Consider the following 16,967-nt stretch of genomic DNA (forward strand, 5'->3'; position numbering starts at 1 on the left):
ACGTGCTTTCGAACTGCTAGGTTGGCAGGAGCAGGGACCAAGCAACGGGAGCTGACACCGTCGCGGGGATTCGAACCGCCAACCTTTTGATCGGCAAGTCCACAGCACCACCCACATCCCCTATGTTGTGTTTATGTGAGAGTTAAGCTGTAGACTCGCCAGGCCCTGTTTGAGCTCTGTCTGTGTGCATTTTAAAGTACAGTCACGCAGGCGTGCTGGATAGAAACTCGCCGCTTTTTATTTCTACACCTTCGAAGATTCACAGTAAAAGCTTCACAATTGAACCCTGTGCGCTAATCGACGCCAGAAGCGTGAAACTGGACAAACTTAATATCCATTATCCGTTTTGGTACGTTAGCAAACAAGGCAGAGCAGGGACTGGCACAGGTTGCTCAACATGCAGGCTAACCCAAAGCTATACAGTCACATTTATCTTCTCTCTCTCTCTCTCTCTCCATCCTCTTCCTCTGTTTTGCCCTCTTGGTGCTTGAATTACAGACACCCTTTTAATCTGATCTCCAGTCCTTTTTAACCAATGAGGAAACGCAAAGCAGAGCATCCCTATGGAAAGGGTCATCGCTCCCCAGATATAGAGCCCCCGCTTTGCATGTTCAAGGTCCCAGGTAGGAGAATCTCCCGGTAGGGCTGGAATTGTCTCCTGTCTGAAACCTTGGAGAGCATCTGCCAATCAGTGTCGAGACATTCCTGAGCTGGACGGACCAACTGGGCCCTTCCCGTGTCCTCCTGGAAATTTCCCTATGGGGGATGGCATTGTAGGGGAAAGAATCTCTCCCCTCCAAAGACCTGTTCCTTCGCCACCACCTGCTCCAACCTAACCCCACCAGTTCCTGGATCCTTGTGGAGATGGTCTGCAGGTGGGAGATCATTTCAGCTCCTCCTCTGAGTCGTCACCCCGTCCCTCTGCGCCCACTGCCAGGAAGCTCCCCGTCCGTAGGGTGGCTTTGGCTCTCAGCAGGCGGAATAGTCTTGGAAAGGGATGCCATCCTGCGTCCCAAGTGTGGCAGATGCTTTCTGCGTCCTGGACCACCAGGGCCACCAGAACTGGGAGTAGAAAAAGTTCCGGATGCTGCGGAAGACGGTTTTGCGGAAAATGATGAAGAGCCAGGGGTCCACGATGGGGTTGAAGGCACTGAATCGGAAGGCTTTCATGTCCTCGTTCTCAATGTGGTCAGGGTTGATGCCCCCAATGTAAGCCCGGATCTGTGGCGGAAGAGAAGAGAAAGGGTCAGGAGAGGCGGAAAGCAGCACAAGGTCATAATATTATGATGGAAGATTGGGGGAAATTATGGAAAACTGATTTAAAAATTTACAGATTGTTCCCTATAGAAGGAGAATTGCGTAAAGATGATGTACAGATGGTATACGACACCAGTGCAGTTAGGGAAAATGTATAAAACTAGTTCAAATATATTGCATTTTTTGCTCCATAAGACGCACCAGACCACAAGACGCACCTAGTTTTTGGAGGAGGAAAACAAGAAAAAAAATATTCCGAATCTCAGAAGCCAGAACAGCAAGAGGGATCGCTGTGCAGTGAAAGCAGCAGTCCCTCTTGCTGTTCTGGCTTCTGGGATAGCTGCGCAGCCTGCATTCGCTCCATAAGACGCACACACATTTCCCCTTACTTTTTAGGAGGGAAAAAGTGAGTCTTATAAAGCAAACCAAAAAAGCTGAAAAACATCTCCATGTATGTGACAACGGCCGCGAGAGTTCTAATAGCACAAGGATGGAAGACTGAAGAAACTCCAACTAAAGAATCACGGCAAGAAAAATTGACGGACTATTCAGAACTGGCAAAACTGACATATAAGCTACAGGTCAAGGATAACTGTGACTTTAAAGATGAATGGGAACCCTTTACAAAGTATCTGAAGACGCAACAAAGCGAACTGGACTCCTAGGCTGGCTTTGAATAAACATTCACCAACTTTTCATTGATAATAATCAGCTAAATAGTTTGAGGATCTATACAACTGTGTAACATGCAGAAAACAGCATTCTTAGAGAAATCAAAGACTGGAACTGAGGGAAGCCAGGGGGTGGGGGTGGGAGGATTCTGTGGGGGGGGGGAGGGGGAGGGAGGAAAAATGGGGGGGGGGGAAATAAGGATGATATGTTTCTGGATAATATGTTTTGTTTTAATTTTGAATATTTTTTTTTTTAAAGGAGAAGGGGACAGCAATAGCTGCTTCCAGCCCAGTACCATGTGGGTGCCTGAAAGGAACCCCTGGCTGCTTTGGGCAATAATAATAATAATAATAATAATAATAATAATAATAATAATAATAATAATTTATTATTTATACCCCGCCCATCTGGCTGGGCTTCCCCAGCCACTCTGGGTGGCTTCCAAAAGAATATTAAAATACTATAATACATCAAACATTAAAAGCTTCCCGAAACAGGGCTGCCTTCAGATGTCTTCTAAAAGCCTGGTAGTTGTTGTTCTCTTTGACATCTGGTGGGAGGGTGTTCCACAGGGAAGGTGCCACTACCGAGAAGGCCCTCTGCCTGGTTCCCTGTAACTTGGCTTCTCGCAGGGAGTGAAGTACCAGAAGGCCCTCTGTGCTGGACCTCAGTGTCCGGGTAGAACGATGGGGGTGGAGATGCTCCTTCAGATATACTGGGCCGAGGCCATTTAGGGCTTTAAAGGTCAGCACCAACACTTTGAATTGTGCTCGGAAACGTACTGGGAGCCAATGTAGGTCTTTCAAGACAGGTGTTATGTGGTCTCGGCGGCAAGTTCCCTGCCCGCCCTCCCACCTCCTTTGCAAACAGCTTAGTTGGATCACAGCCAACTAATGCACACAGAGAGTCTTGGGTTCAATTTCTGACACCTCCAGTTGCACCTCAGGAGGTGAGTAGAGACCCTGGGAAGCCAAGACAAGCAAGCTATACCTGAAGGAGCGTCTCCACCCCCATTGTTCAGCCTGGACACTGAGGTCCAGCTCCAAGGGCCTTCTGGCGGTTCCCTCATTGCGAGAAGTGAGGGTACAGGGAACCAGGCAGAGGACCTTCTCGGTAGTGGCACCCACCCTGCGGAACGCCCTCCTACCAGATGTCAAGGAAATAAACAACTATCTGACTTTTAGAAGACATCAGAAGGCAACCCTGTTTCGGGAAGCTTTTTAATGTTTGATGTTTTATCATGTTTTTAATATTCTGTTGGGAGCCGCCCAGGGTGGCTGGGGAAACCAAGCCAGATGGGCAGAGTATAAATAATAAATTAATATTACTATTATTAAGCTACTTGGAGAAAAACGATAAGTGGTTTTCACATTAAGTCTGTATTCGACTCATCCCAAATTGGCAAAAGACGCGGTTTGGAAGTTTAAAAGGACCAGTACACCTGGCATTTCAGGAATTTCCTTCCTTGCCTCTTCCTCCAATCTGTACACATGTTTGCCATCACCTGTGGCCAATGGGTTCCTCTTTCATGACACCCCCTGCAGCGCATCAGGGAACCAACTCTATTTATATATCTGCAAGGCGGGCTGGAGTCAAGAACCATTGGCAGGCTGTTTTTAAGCAGTTTCCTCAAATATTTGCAGAGGCAGATCTAAAAGGGAGAGCAAGCCACAGCTTTCCCCACCACACATTAGTCAACATGTGTTATGTACTGAGTTGAATAGGATTCAGAATGCAGCAGTTTGATTGGTCCTAGAACAATGCAGCAATATGATTGGTCTGCAGGAGCCACCCAATCCAGCTCCAGATGGAAGTGAATCCACAACCTGATTGGCCAACAGGAGAATCCCGGAATTAGTCAATCTAGACTCTGAGTATATTTCAACACGCTTCAAAGACCCAAGAAGATTTCAAAGAAGGGAGAGGCAAAAACAGAAGGTTTAACAGCGAAGAGCATATAAAAAAGACAAGTTATGTGTGCATTCTGGATCTAACCCAACCCTCGAGTGAATTCAAATTCCTGGTGACTGCCTCCTGCGCTTCAGGCCTATTTAGAAAATAGTGTAATTGCTGAATGTGTAAGATCTTGTTAACCGGCCGAAAGCACCTCTTCTGATAGAGGGTTTTTTTTGTTCATGAGAGCCCATCGTGTGAACACAGCGCAAGTGTCGTTGTTTTCAATTAAAAAGTTGGCAACTCTCACGGTGACCAAACACTGAGAGTTGTGAAATGGTTCTGAGAGGGAAGTGTGACTGAAACAGAGAAAGTCCCTCAGTGAGCTGCGTGTAGCAATTTGCTTGAGAGGGAGATTTCCTCATGCCTCAAGAATCTTAGGGGGCCAGCTGTGATCCTTTTGCTGTGGCTTCCGCAAGAGCTCAGTGGAGATCCAGGCGGATGGACCACCCCACTGATGGTTGCAGGCTGTTCCCCTTCTTTCATATCCCATTTCATGACAGAGAAGAGATGGGGTCTTTAGCCTAGTAGGAATACGGGCTTGCAAGCTCTTGTTGCTCAAACCACTGTGAATCAATTCTAGCTCTAACTGATTCACCACTGGGAGCATGTTTCTTTTTTCTTTCCTTTTCCTTTTCAAATAATCTTTATTAGTTTTTCAATTAGATACGCCACATACAAATACTGTATTACATTTTTCATTTATACTTGCTCTTCAGAGCTGACTTCCCTCCTTCCTTCTTCTGGTTTTTTATATCACATATAATTTTATCGCATTATTTTCTTCCATTTTATATATTGTTATTCATTTTCCATATTTGTCCATAGTGTAGCCGTAAACAAATGAATCCTCATGTTTATGCAATTCTTGTTGTCTGCCTGTATTCATTTACCACTACTGTTAGTTATAATAGTTTCCTTATACATTTTTTTTCTTATTATTTTCATTATCCTTCACTTTTCTTAATCTTTCCCGTTATGAGGTTTGTTTCCAATTCTACTGGTTTCACTATTTCATCTTATCTTTCCTATATACAACATAATTTCCCTCCATTCTTTATGAAATGTTTCCTCGCCCTGTTGTCGAATTTTCCCTGTTAGTTTGGCTATTTCTGCATATTCCATTACCTTCTGTCGCCATTCTTCTACGGTTGGTAATTGCTGCTGTTTCCAAACATGGGCTAGCAGTAACCTCGCCGCTGTTGTTGCATATAAAAACAGTTTCTTAGCATTTTAACTATACCTTCTCCTACCATTCCTAACAAGAATGCCTCTGGCTTTTTCCAAAACGTATATCTAAAGATCTTCTTTAGCTCATTTTATACACACACACACACACACACACACACACACACACACACACATAAGAATCATAAAATTGTAGATCTGGAAGGGACCCCAATGCTAAATGTCATGATGCCATGACATAATTTAAACTACATTACTGTATTTTAAAGGAACGTGGGTGGCGCTGTGGGTTAAACCACAGAGCCTAGGACTTGCTGATCAGAAGGTCGGCGGTTCGAATCCCCGTGACGGGGTGAGCTCCCGTTGCTTGGTCCCTGCTCCTGCCAACCTAGCAGTTCGAAAGCACACCAGTGCAAGTAGATAAATAGGTACCACTCTGGTGAGAAGGTAAACGGCGTTTCTGTGCACTGCTCTGGTTTGCCAGAAGCGGCTTAGTCATGCTGGCCACATGACTTGGAAGCTGTACGCCGGCTCCCTCGGCCAATAAAGCGAGATGAGCGCCGCAACCCCAGAGTCGGCCACGACTGAACCTAATGGTCAGGGGTCCCTTTACCTTTACCTTTACTGTATTTTAATATTTTGTTGGCAGCGGCCCAGAGTGGCTGGGGAAGCCCAGCCAGATGGGTGGGGTATAAATAATAAATAATAATAATAATAATAATAATAATAATAATAATTATTATTATTATTATTATTATTATTATTATCTAGTCCAACCCCCTGCAAGGCAGGAATCTCAGTTAAAGCATCCCTGACAGATGGCCGTCCAACTTCTGAGGAAGGAGAGCTCACCACCTCCTGAGGGAGTCTGTTCCTTTCTCTTCCCCCTTCTATTCCTAGGTCATGCTTTGCAATTGCTTCCGCAGTCCTGATACGTTAGTGCAACAGTTTGCCAACACAGATTTTTTTAAAAAAACAAAAACAAGAAGTACTCTCAGCATGGGCAGTTTTGAATTGTTTTAGCTCTTAAAAAAAATAATAATGTTACAGTGGTACCTTGGGTTACAGACGCTTCAGGTTACATACGCTTCAGGTTACAGACTCCGCTAACCCAGAAATAGTACTTCGGGTTAAGAACTTTGCTTCAGGATGAGAACAGAAATCGTGCTCCGGGGGCACGGCAGCAGCAGGAGGCCCCATTAGCTAAAGTGGTGCTTCAGGTTAAGAACAGTTTCAGGTTAAGAACGGACCTCCGGAACGAATTAAGTACTTAACCCGAGGTACCATTGTATATGTAATGTATTGTAAGACTATTAATAAAGCTTGTTACATTGCAAAAAAGGAGAAAAAAGCGCTAGTTGCCAATGACCTTTTTACAATACCTGAACGACCGATTTACAATATTAAGTCTATCCACAGTGCGGGGGGGTGGGGGTGGAGGGTGATTTTGATTTTTTGCCGGTGGATGAGGAGAGCAGATCCCTCTTTGTGCTTCAGTTCACCCCCAGCCTTCCTGCGTATAATATAATAAGTTAAATCCAGACCCCAGAGAGGTAGCTTAATGATTCTTGCACCCTGGGATGTTATCACGCAGGAAACCCCCGGCTCCTTCCGCTGCCACAACCGTAATCATACCAGAAATAATCCCGCCGTGCTTTTATGACGAGGGGGGTTAATGAGATTGCTAGGTAATTGCAGACCTCGTCATAATTGGTTGGCACAAATTAAGGCTGATGACTCCAAGCCTTGGAGCGAAGCGAGGCCTCAGCGTCACCTCTGAGGCCGATGCTCCAGGAAATACAATATTGTATACTTAGTCAAATGACACTCGGATCCATTCAACAGTGTTTGAATTGGGATATGGATTTGTCAGGAGGGAAACATAAAATAGACAGCAAGATTTGCAGCCAGGACCAGAGATTCGGCCAACTTCCTTTCTAAACAAAGTGTCTCAGAGTTGCCCTTATACATGCCATTTTATACTTTCAACTCATATCAATCAAAACATGTTCATTTCCCTTTCCCATTTATTTTCAAATTTTAAGGGCTGCCCTCAGTAGGACTGGGGTTTATTGTTCCCCTTAAGGTATGTCTACACTACCAATTTAAACCAGTTTCTGACCCATTTAAACTATACAATGCTTCATACTCAGCTGAGGAACTTTTGAAACTGAAGTCCTGTGAAGGGGTTACAGATCTCAAAGAGCCCTCACAAAATTACGATTTTGGTCAGGGAGGGGGAGCTGCGACAGTTATGAAGCTCGTTTACATTGGTTTCAAGCTAATTTAAATTTATCGGAAGATACACTCCCTTCTCTACTGTGGATAAGATAAAAACCCATGCATTTCAAGTGGCAATTGGTCTGATCCAAGGTCCACGTTTCTGAAAGCACCGTGAACAAAGGTGGCTGGATCTGTTCCAGCTGCGGTTGCATCTTCACAGTCATGATGCAAGCTAGTCAGCGGAACTGGGATTTTAAATTATAAATTATTGGATGGATGTACAGCCTTTCTGCCAATTCTCCCAGCCCTCCCTGAGGCAGTGCACAGTTTTGTTGTTGTTTAGTCATTTATTCGTGTCCGACTCTTCGTGACCCCATGGACCAGAGCACTCCAGGCACTCCTGTCTTCCACTGCCTCCCGCAGTTTAGTCAAACTCCTGCTGGTAGCTTTGAGAGTACTGTCCTCTGTCGTCCCCTTCTCCTTGTGCCCTCCATCTTTCCCAGCATCAGGGTCTTTTCCAGGGAGTCTTCTCTTCTCATGAGGTGGCCAAAGGATTGGAGCCTCAGCTTCAGGATCTGTCCTTCCAGTGAGCACTCAGGGCTGATTTCCTTAAGAATGGATCGGTTTGATCTTCTTGCAGTCCATGGGACTCTCCAGAGTCTCCTCCAGCGCCATAATTCAAAAGCATCCATTCTTCGGCGACCAGCCTTCTTTATGGTCCAGCTCTCACTTCCATGAGTACACATCACTAGTGTACAGTTTTAATTCTTCCCAATTCTCTGCTAGATGTCAGATTTCATGTGGGACTCTGTGTGTGCCTATGTGAGAGAGAGAGACTGCAGAAGTCAAACAGCCCTCCTTAAGTCTTCTTTCTTCTTTGGCGATCCCTCGTAGCCAAGTAAGATTGTCTTCCATAATCACGGTTTTACAATGAGTCCGTAAGTGACTGTGAAGGCCAATTTTTTTCCTTAGTGCCACAGTTTCTATCTCTTTGCCAGGTCTGAAAGGCCTACCTTTTGTTGTCACTCATGCGTTCAATCTCACTGTCATTCTCATCAAACCAGCCCTGGTGTTTCTTGGTTTGTTATCCAATAGTTTGTTCACAGGCTGCAATAATGGATGTTTTTAGCTTGGTCCAGTGTTCCTTAATGTTACCAGGGAATTCTGAAAGCAGATGGTCCTTAAGAGCCGTTTGGAAGCAATCTCACTTAATCTTGAAGGGCTTGAGTGTTCATTTTGCGCCTTGGTTTCCTTCCTTGATTGGGATGCGGGTGGCGCTGTGGGTTAAACCACAGAGCCTAGGGCTTGCCGATCAGAAGGCTGGTGGTTCGAATCCCCGGGACGGGGCGAGCTCCTGTTGCTCAGTCCCTGCTTCTGCCAACCTAGCAGTTTGAAAGCATGTCAAAGTGCAAGTAGATAAATAGGTACTGCTCCGGCGGGAAGGTAAATGGCGTTTCCGTGTGCTGCTCTGGTTCGCCAGAAGCGGCTTAGTCATGCTGGCCACATGACCCAGAAGCTGTATCCCGGCTCCCTCAGCCAGTAAAGCAAGATGAGCACTGCAACCCCAGAGTCGGCCACGACTGGACCTAATGGTCAGGGGTCCCTTTACCTTTACCTTTCCTTCCTTGAAGCCTGCGTTGAGGTATAATCTTGATCGCCATTGTGGAACATATTAGTATTGAAATTGCAGCGCTCCAAGAGACTCAAAGAGCAGGTGAGGGACAACTGAAGGAAGAAAAAGGAGGCTACACGTTCTTCTGGAAAAGTCTATCTGAACAAGAACACCCTTTCTTTTTCATTCAAGGTGAGACGTAGGTAGGACCTTTGGCAACTTAAGGTGACAGAATATGTGCAGCTCGCAGACTTAACACACAGAATAAGAGAACAAGAAGAACACAGGCTTTGCTATCAAAAATGATCTTGTGGAGTTCCTGTCAGAAGTCCCTACCGGCATTAATGAGCGATTCTCAACCCTTCGAATAAAGCGCACCTCTTTATATATTCATTGCACGACAAAAGAACATGGAGCCCACAAGCTGCCCACATTGTAAGCCAAGTGTAACCACAGACTTGGAACAGGCTCTGCTTTGCATAACTCAGATGTCGCGATGAATGTAATCCAGCCCTCATCACTCTCCTTCCTTCTGCTATGCCAGTGAAGGCAGGCAGGATCTCATAGCCAACGCAGACAGCATTTTCAAAGGGGGGTCAAATGAAACTCTGTGTTGGGGGACCCTGGGCGGGGGGGACGGACTGGCTGGGTCAGGATGAAGAAGAGAAGGGGCCAATAGGTTACCCTGAGAAGGGATCAAGTAGACTGGGCCAGTCCTCACCTAGGTCAGGAAAGCCCAAGGCAGAGAATCCCAAGGAATATAATTTTTATTACATTTTCTGTTTTACAATTTAAAGTACTCGTTTTTACATCCTTAAGATATCAATGACTTGCCTTCTTCTCCTTCCATGCTCCATTTTGCATATCATAACTCCCTGCATATTTTACAAAAAAACTATACCATTCAGTATTCCACTATTAAAGGTAAAGGGACCCCTGACCTTTAGGTCCAGTTGTGACCGACTCTGGGGTTGCGGTGCTCATCTCGCTTTATTGGCCGAGGGAGCCGGCGTACAGCTTCTGGGTCATGTGGCCAGCATGACTAAGCCGCTTCTGGCGAACCAGAGCAGTGCACGGAAACTCCGTTTACCTTCCCGCCAGAGTGGTACCTATTTATCTACTTGCACTTTGATGTGCTTTTGAACTGCTAGGTGGGCAGGAGCAGGGACCGAACAAAGGGAGCTCACCCTGCTGCGGGGATTCGAACCGCCAACCTTCTGATCGGCAAGTCCTAGGCTCTGTGGTTTAACCCACAGCGCCACAGTGTCCCATTCCACTATTACATCCATCAAAACCTATTTACGCTGTTGAATTTATCTTCACGCTGCCAGCGTTTTCAGCTGTACACAGTTATTTCCCATATAGTCAACATTTTCCAACCTTCTCCAAACGTGTGTTCTTCTTGTTCTCTTATTCTGTGTGTTAAGTCTGCAAGCTGCGCATATTCTGTCAACTTAAGTTGCCAAAGGTCCTACCTACGTCTCACCTTGAATGAAAAAGAAAGTATGTTCTTGTTCAGATAGACCTTTCCAGAAGAATGTGTAGCCTCCTTTTTCTTCCTTCTGGTTGGCCACTGTGAGAACAGGACTCTGGACTCGATGGACTACTGGCCTGATCCTGCTAGGCTCTCCTTATAATTTATGGCCTTACGTTCTTTTTAGTAGTGTACCAAAGTTTCTCTGGATACGTGAGGCCTGAGTGCCTTTTCCTCCTCATCTTTGAGCATCCCCACCTGAGCAGCTCCATCCCTTATAGATGTGAACCTGGGCAAAATTGTTTCTTGGTTTAAAAGAGAGTACAGTGGTACCTTGGGTTACATATGCTTCAGGTTACAGAAGCTTCAGGTTACAGACTCCGCTAACCCAGAAATATTGTTGTTGTTTAGTCGTGTCCGACTCTTCGTGACCCCCTGGACCAGAGCACGCCAGGCACTCCTGTCTTCCACTGCCTCCCGCAGTTCGGTCAAACTCATGCTTGTAGCTTCGAGAACACTGTCCAACCATCTCGTCCTCTGTCGTCCCCTTCTCCTTGTGCCCTCCATCTTTCCCAGCATCAGGGTCTTTTCCAGGGAGTCTTCTCTTCTCATGAGGTGGCCAAAGTCTTGGAGCCTCAGCTTCAGGATCTGTCCTTCCAGTGAGCACTCAGGGCTGATTTCCTTAAGAATGGATTGGTTTGATCTTCTTGCAGTCCATGGGACTCTCAAGAGTCTCCTCCAGCACCATAATTCAAAAGCATCAATTCTTCGGTGATCAGCCTTCTTTATGGTCCAGTTTTCACTCCCATACATCACTACTGGGAAAACCATAGCTTTTACTATACGGACCTTTGTTGGCAAGGTGATGTCTCTGCTTTTTAAGATGCTGTCTAGGTTTGCCACTGCTTTTCTCCCAAGCCAGAAATATTACCTCAGGTTAAGAACTTTGCTTCAGGATAAGAACAGAAATTGGGTGGTGGCAGTACAGCGGCAGTAAAAGGCCCCATTAGCTAAAGTGGTGCTTCAGGTTAAGAACAGTTTCAGGTTAAGAACAGACCTCCCGAACGAATTAAGTACTTAACCCGAGGTACCACTGTACGGCATTTGGGTAAACTCCAGTCTCCGGGGTTTGGGGTAGAGGGGGTAGAGGGGGGTGTTGTTTATTTTGACAGCAGGGGAAAGGGAGGGTTGTCGAAAACAAGAGTTTGTAGGGAAAGCTTCTACTGTGTTGTGATCTTTGCCCCACTTGGGGTTATTTTAAGGAAGGCAATGAATCACAGAAGGGCAGGCCAGTACGCAAGGGATGGGGAAAGAGGGAAAGCATTGCAAAAGGGGGATGTGAAGATCAGACAACGTTCACATTTCAGCCACTCTGAGATCAGCAGTGAAGATGACAAGAGAGCGTCAGCTGGAACCTGCTACCTAAGAACAGACGAAGAGCCATGAAAGAAGAATGGCAGACAAAATTAATGGACTATACAGAGTTAGACAAAACAACAGGAGGGATTCGAAACCTGCGGGACCAGAGATTTACAGAAGATTGGGAGAAATATACGAACTATTTGAAGAGCAACTGCAATCAACAAATAACGTTAGTAGGACTGCAAGAAGTTTTGTAAGGGGAAATATATGAAATGTTGCAGAAGAGAGACTTTAGTTATGAAATTTAAATAGTGAAAGTAAGAAATGTATATTAAGTGAATAGACTGGAAAATTTTCCAGACGTGATTGACGGAAGTCCAAAAAATTGTATAAGATGTAAAAGTATGTTTAATTATTTGAAAACGATATGTTAAAAACTAATAAAAAATCTATAAAAAAAGAACAGATGAAGAGCCGGATGGATCAGGCCAATGGCTCACCAATCCAGATGCCTGGGAGGATCCCACTAGCAGGATTGGAGCACAAAAGCCCTCCTGTGGTTTCCAGAAACTGGAATTGAGAATCATTGCTGCCTCTGACGGTGGAGCAGAGCCATCGTAGCTGGTAGCCATCAATAGTCCTCTCCTCCATGAATTTGTCTCTTTCTCTTGAGGATTGGATAAAAAATTTTTTTAAAAGATATTTTATTAAAGTTTCCAAATTATAACAAAACAAATGAAGAAAGAAAAAAGAAAAAAACATAGAAAATAAAAACAATTAAAAACACATTAATTTTCATAACATACGTATCTTCATACACTTATTTCCCCAGACCTCCTCATCCCTCCCTTTTTTGTATTCCAGTTCAATTTGTTAGTTCAGCAAATCCTTACCATCAAGTTTTTACCCTATTCTAATCTTTCGTTACATTACCTTACTCTATTCTCCTCATTGTCTTATAAAAAACCTTAACCTAAATCTTATTTTTGATAACTTCTCTTAACCATTATATTATTTGAGGATTGGATAAAATTAGGGAATTATGATTTCACAAAACTGGAAGACTGGAGAAATTCAGTGGTACCTCGGGCTAAGTACTTAATTCGTTCCGGAGGTCCGTACTTAACCTGAAACTGTTCTTAACCTGAAGCACCACTTTAGCTAATGGGGCCTCCTGCCGCCAGAGCACGATTTCTGTTCTCATCCTGAAGCAAAGTTCTTAACTATTTCTGGGTTAGCGGAAGTCTGTAACCTGAAGCGTATGTAACCTGAAGCGTATGAAACCCGAGGTACCACTGTACCAACTAAAGAACAATGGCAAGAGAAGCTGATGAACTATGCAGAACTGGCAAAAATGACATACAGACTAAGAGAAAAAGACAACACTGATTTTGAAAAAGAATGGGAACCGTTTATATTATACTTGCAGAAACAAAGAAAGTCAATAGACTTGATGGCAGGATTTAAATAAACATTCACATTATTAGCATTGGAAAATTTGTGGAAGATAGAGAAATAGGATGGTGTGTTTTATTTGTAGGTTTTTAGGTTTTATGTTTTAAGGTTTGATGTTGTTGTATAAATATGTTACTAGTATTATTTTCTTTTAGGAAGTAGCAAAGTGGGTGAAAGGAGAAACAAACCAGAAACGAAAGTTGGGGGAAGTCCAGAAGGGGAGGGAGGAAGAAATGTATAGTAAATGTTATGGATATGAGATGAATGAAAAAGGAAAAAGAAGAAAAAGAATTTGTCGCTTTTAAGCCATCTAGGTTGGTGGCCATCTTTGTCTCCTGTGGCAGGGAGTTCCATAGATTATGCACTACATGAAGAAGCACTTTCTCTTCTCTGAATCTTTCAACATTCAGCTTCACTGGAGCTCCATGCGTTCCAGAGAGAAGGGGGTGGACTTCTCTCTGTCCCCCCTCTCTGTGCCATGCCAATTTTTTTGTAATCCTCCACCACTTGCAAAGTGTCTAACTTCTAAGGGAAAAAAGGAAGGTGCGGGGGCCAAGCCTATGCCCCCAACACGTCGCCCCATCTTTAATTTATTTACTTTCAGCATTTTCAGCCTGCTCTTCGTTGTAGCAAATGAACAACATCACAGCATGTCATACCAATGAAACAAGTTTAAAACAAAGAGGAAAAGAAAGGGGGGGAACCCAGCCAACCATATAACCCAATGGCAAAACATTGTTTATACAATTGCTTTAGCACCCCCCTTCTCGCAAACGCTGGGATCTGGGTAAGCAGGTGCTGCGGGTCTAAACTGCGGCGGAAACTGGGCAGCAGAAAAGAATGCTAAAATCAGGAATGAACACATTTTGGAGATGTGGCCTCTCAGTGCAGCTCACATGACTCAGCGGCGCATCAGTGCCCCCCCTGATCTGCACATGGCACAAACCATATGCTTTAGTGCTCAAATAAAAGGACATTTAAGTCCAGTTGTGAATGACTCTGGGGTTGCGGCGCTCATCTCGCTTTACTGGCCGAGGGAGCTGGTGTTAGTCCGCTTCTGCAGACAGTTTTCCCGGGCCATGTGGCCAGCATGACTAAACCGCTTCTGGCGAAGCCAGAGCAGCACACGGAAATGACGTTTACCTTCCCGCCAGAGCAGTACCTTTTTATCTACTTGCACTGGTGTGCTTTCGAACTGCTAGGCTGGCAGGAGCAGGGACCGAGCAACGGGAACTCACCCTGCCGCGGGGCCTCGAACCGCTGACCTTCTGATCGGCAAGCCCAAGACGTACAGTGGTTTAAACCACAGCGCCACCCGCGTCCCCAGTGCTCAAATAGCGCCTGGCAAATCTGTGGTTTAACTATTGTGTAAACACACTGCGGCAGCTGTGCTGTCTGGGGCTGATGGGAGTTGTAGTCCTAAACACCTGGCAAAGTCTGGCTTAAAGCATGGTTCTGTAGCTGGTAGACGCAGCAGTCGATTCACCCTGGAACATCCACCCTCTTGTTGGTGTTATGTATTGAGTTGAATAAGATTCAGAATACAGCAGTCTGATTGGTCCTAGAACAATGCAGCAGTATGATTGGTCTGCAGGAGCCACCCAATCCAGCTCCAGGTGGAAGTGAATCCACAACCTGATTGGCCTACAGGAGAATTCCGGAATTAGCCAATCACGTGTAGCCCATTGTGTAAATAATGTATATAAAGCAGATATTGTGGGGAAACTTTCATTCCTCCTCACCACTATGAGCTGAATAAAGAGCATGAAATCCACTCTAGACTCTGAGTATATTTCATCCTCCCAGAACAAGATTGGTTGAGGAATGAGATGGTGGCAGATGGATGCCTCTCTGACCTATATGTGAACGACAGGTAGACACTACCTCACTTCCCTGAAACCTTTGGGAAAAGACGCCCAGATGTCTGGGCTTTTTCTTGGTCTGTTCTGTTCTGCTTGCTGCCTAATTGATTTTTGGTTTCTTGTTCCTCGTTTCTCATTTCTACAGGGCTTTGGGTTCGTCTATTTTGTTTTTGTTTTTGGAACAGATGAGCTGCATCTTACGACTTATGCCTGAGGGTGGCTTCAGCAGTCAAAAGCATCGAAACAAATACAGTGGTGCCTCGCAAGACGAAATTAATTCGTTCCGCAAGTTTTGCCGTCTAGCGAATTTTTCGTCTTGCGAAGCACGGTTTTAACGGTTTAACAAAGTCGCAAGACGTTTTCGTCTTGCGAAGCAAGCCCATAGGGAAATTCGTCTTGCGAGGCAAATTGCAAACGGAAAAACCTTTCGTCTAGCGAGTTTTTTGTCTTGCGAGGCATTCGTCTTGCGAGGTACCACTGTATATACTCTCAGATATTTCAGATATATAAATAGGGACCGTTCTCTTGTGTATTTAGAAAATGCACAGCCTTTTATGTTAAGGGATGGTCTCTCTCTCCCTCCCTCCCCCTCACTCACTCACACACACACACCCTCCTGCTGAATGCTCTAGTAGAGTTGCGTGACTCTATTAATTTTGATTTCTCTCGATTTCTGGTTTTCCCAGTCTAAAGTTCAGTTCTCTACATCAGCTGCGATTCCGATTCCTGCAATGGCGGGGTTTGGGACTAGATGACTCTTTGGATTTCTTCCAAATCTGCAATTCTATAATTCTACGAAAACCACACTTAGAAAAATGATAGCACTTGAGCTGCAGCATGCGCGCTTTGTGGTGCCTTAGTGCCCATGCGCTCACCTGCATTTGCAGGCGCACTAAGGTCGAAACACTTTTGGAGCCGGCGGAGGGGGTCAAAATGAGACCCCTTTCAACTCTGGGGGAAAGGGGGGGCTACAAGCATAGCATCCTGTGAAAATGTATTCCCCTCTCTTTCTCAAGCAAAGCAGGAACAAATTACAGGCAGCGTTTTAATCTGGGACAGGTAGCTCAAAATAGGGACACTTCAAATGTATTTTAGAAATCCAAATTTAAAACGCACCAGTGAAAACAGCCAATGTAGCCAAGTAATTCAGAACTGTGCCAAACTCAGAAGAACAAAAGGAAATCTTGCTGGAGGCAGAGCCGAGCCATTGTGACTAATAGCCATCGATAGCCCTGTCAGAACTGGACTAATTCTCCTTGAGGTGCTTTCTAAGTGATCCATGCGATGGTCGCCTCCAGGCTTGACTACTGTAATTTGCTCTACGCGGGGCTGCCCTTGAAGCTGTCCCAGAAACTCCAGCGGGTGCAGAATGCTGCAGCGAGGCTCCTCACAGGGTCTCTGCCATGGGAGTATATTCACCCAGTGCTTTTCAAACTGCACTGGCTCCTGGTGGAGTACAGGGTCAGATTTAAGGTGCTGCTTTTGACCTTTAAAGCCCTTCACGGCCTAGGACCCTTGTACCTACGGGACCGCCTCTCCCGGTATGCCCCACAGAGAGCCTCAAGGTCCATAAATAGCAACACCCTAGTGGTCCCGGCCCCTAAGGAAGTTAGATTAGCTTCAACCAGAGCCAGGGCCTTTTCAACACTGGCCCCGGCCTGGTGGAACGCTCTGTCTCATGAGACCAGGGCCCTGCAGGATCTGATTTCTTTCCGCAGGGCCTGTAAGACAGAGTTGTTCCACCTGGCCTTTGGCTTGGAGCCAATTTGATTCCCTCCCCTCCCCCTCTTTATTTTTTCTTTTCCTTTCTCCTCCTGCGATGAGATTTCAATATTTTAATGTTGTATTTTAATTTTGTTTTTAAGTTGTATTCATTCAATTTGTTTTTATCATTGCTTGTTAGCCGCCC

At 45.2% G+C, this 16,967-nt stretch overlaps 1 protein-coding gene across 1 annotated transcript in view; it reads right to left on the reverse strand.

Moving 5' to 3' along the window:
• Positions 1-213: 213 nt before the first annotated feature.
• The window catches only part of PTGIR (prostaglandin I2 receptor), a 40,905-nt gene continuing 24,151 nt past the window's right edge, over positions 214-16,967 (reverse strand). Inside the window, exon 2 of the mRNA XM_082231277.1 lies at positions 214-1,221. Within this exon, the coding sequence (XP_082087403.1) occupies positions 970-1,221 (252 nt within the window). The 3' untranslated portion in view covers positions 214-969. The remainder of the gene's footprint in view (positions 1,222-16,967) is intronic.

The sequence above is a fragment of the Podarcis vaucheri genome (assembly GCF_965113315.1).
Source record: "Podarcis vaucheri genome assembly, chromosome: 7".
Lineage (NCBI taxonomy): Eukaryota > Metazoa > Chordata > Lepidosauria > Squamata > Lacertidae > Podarcis > Podarcis vaucheri.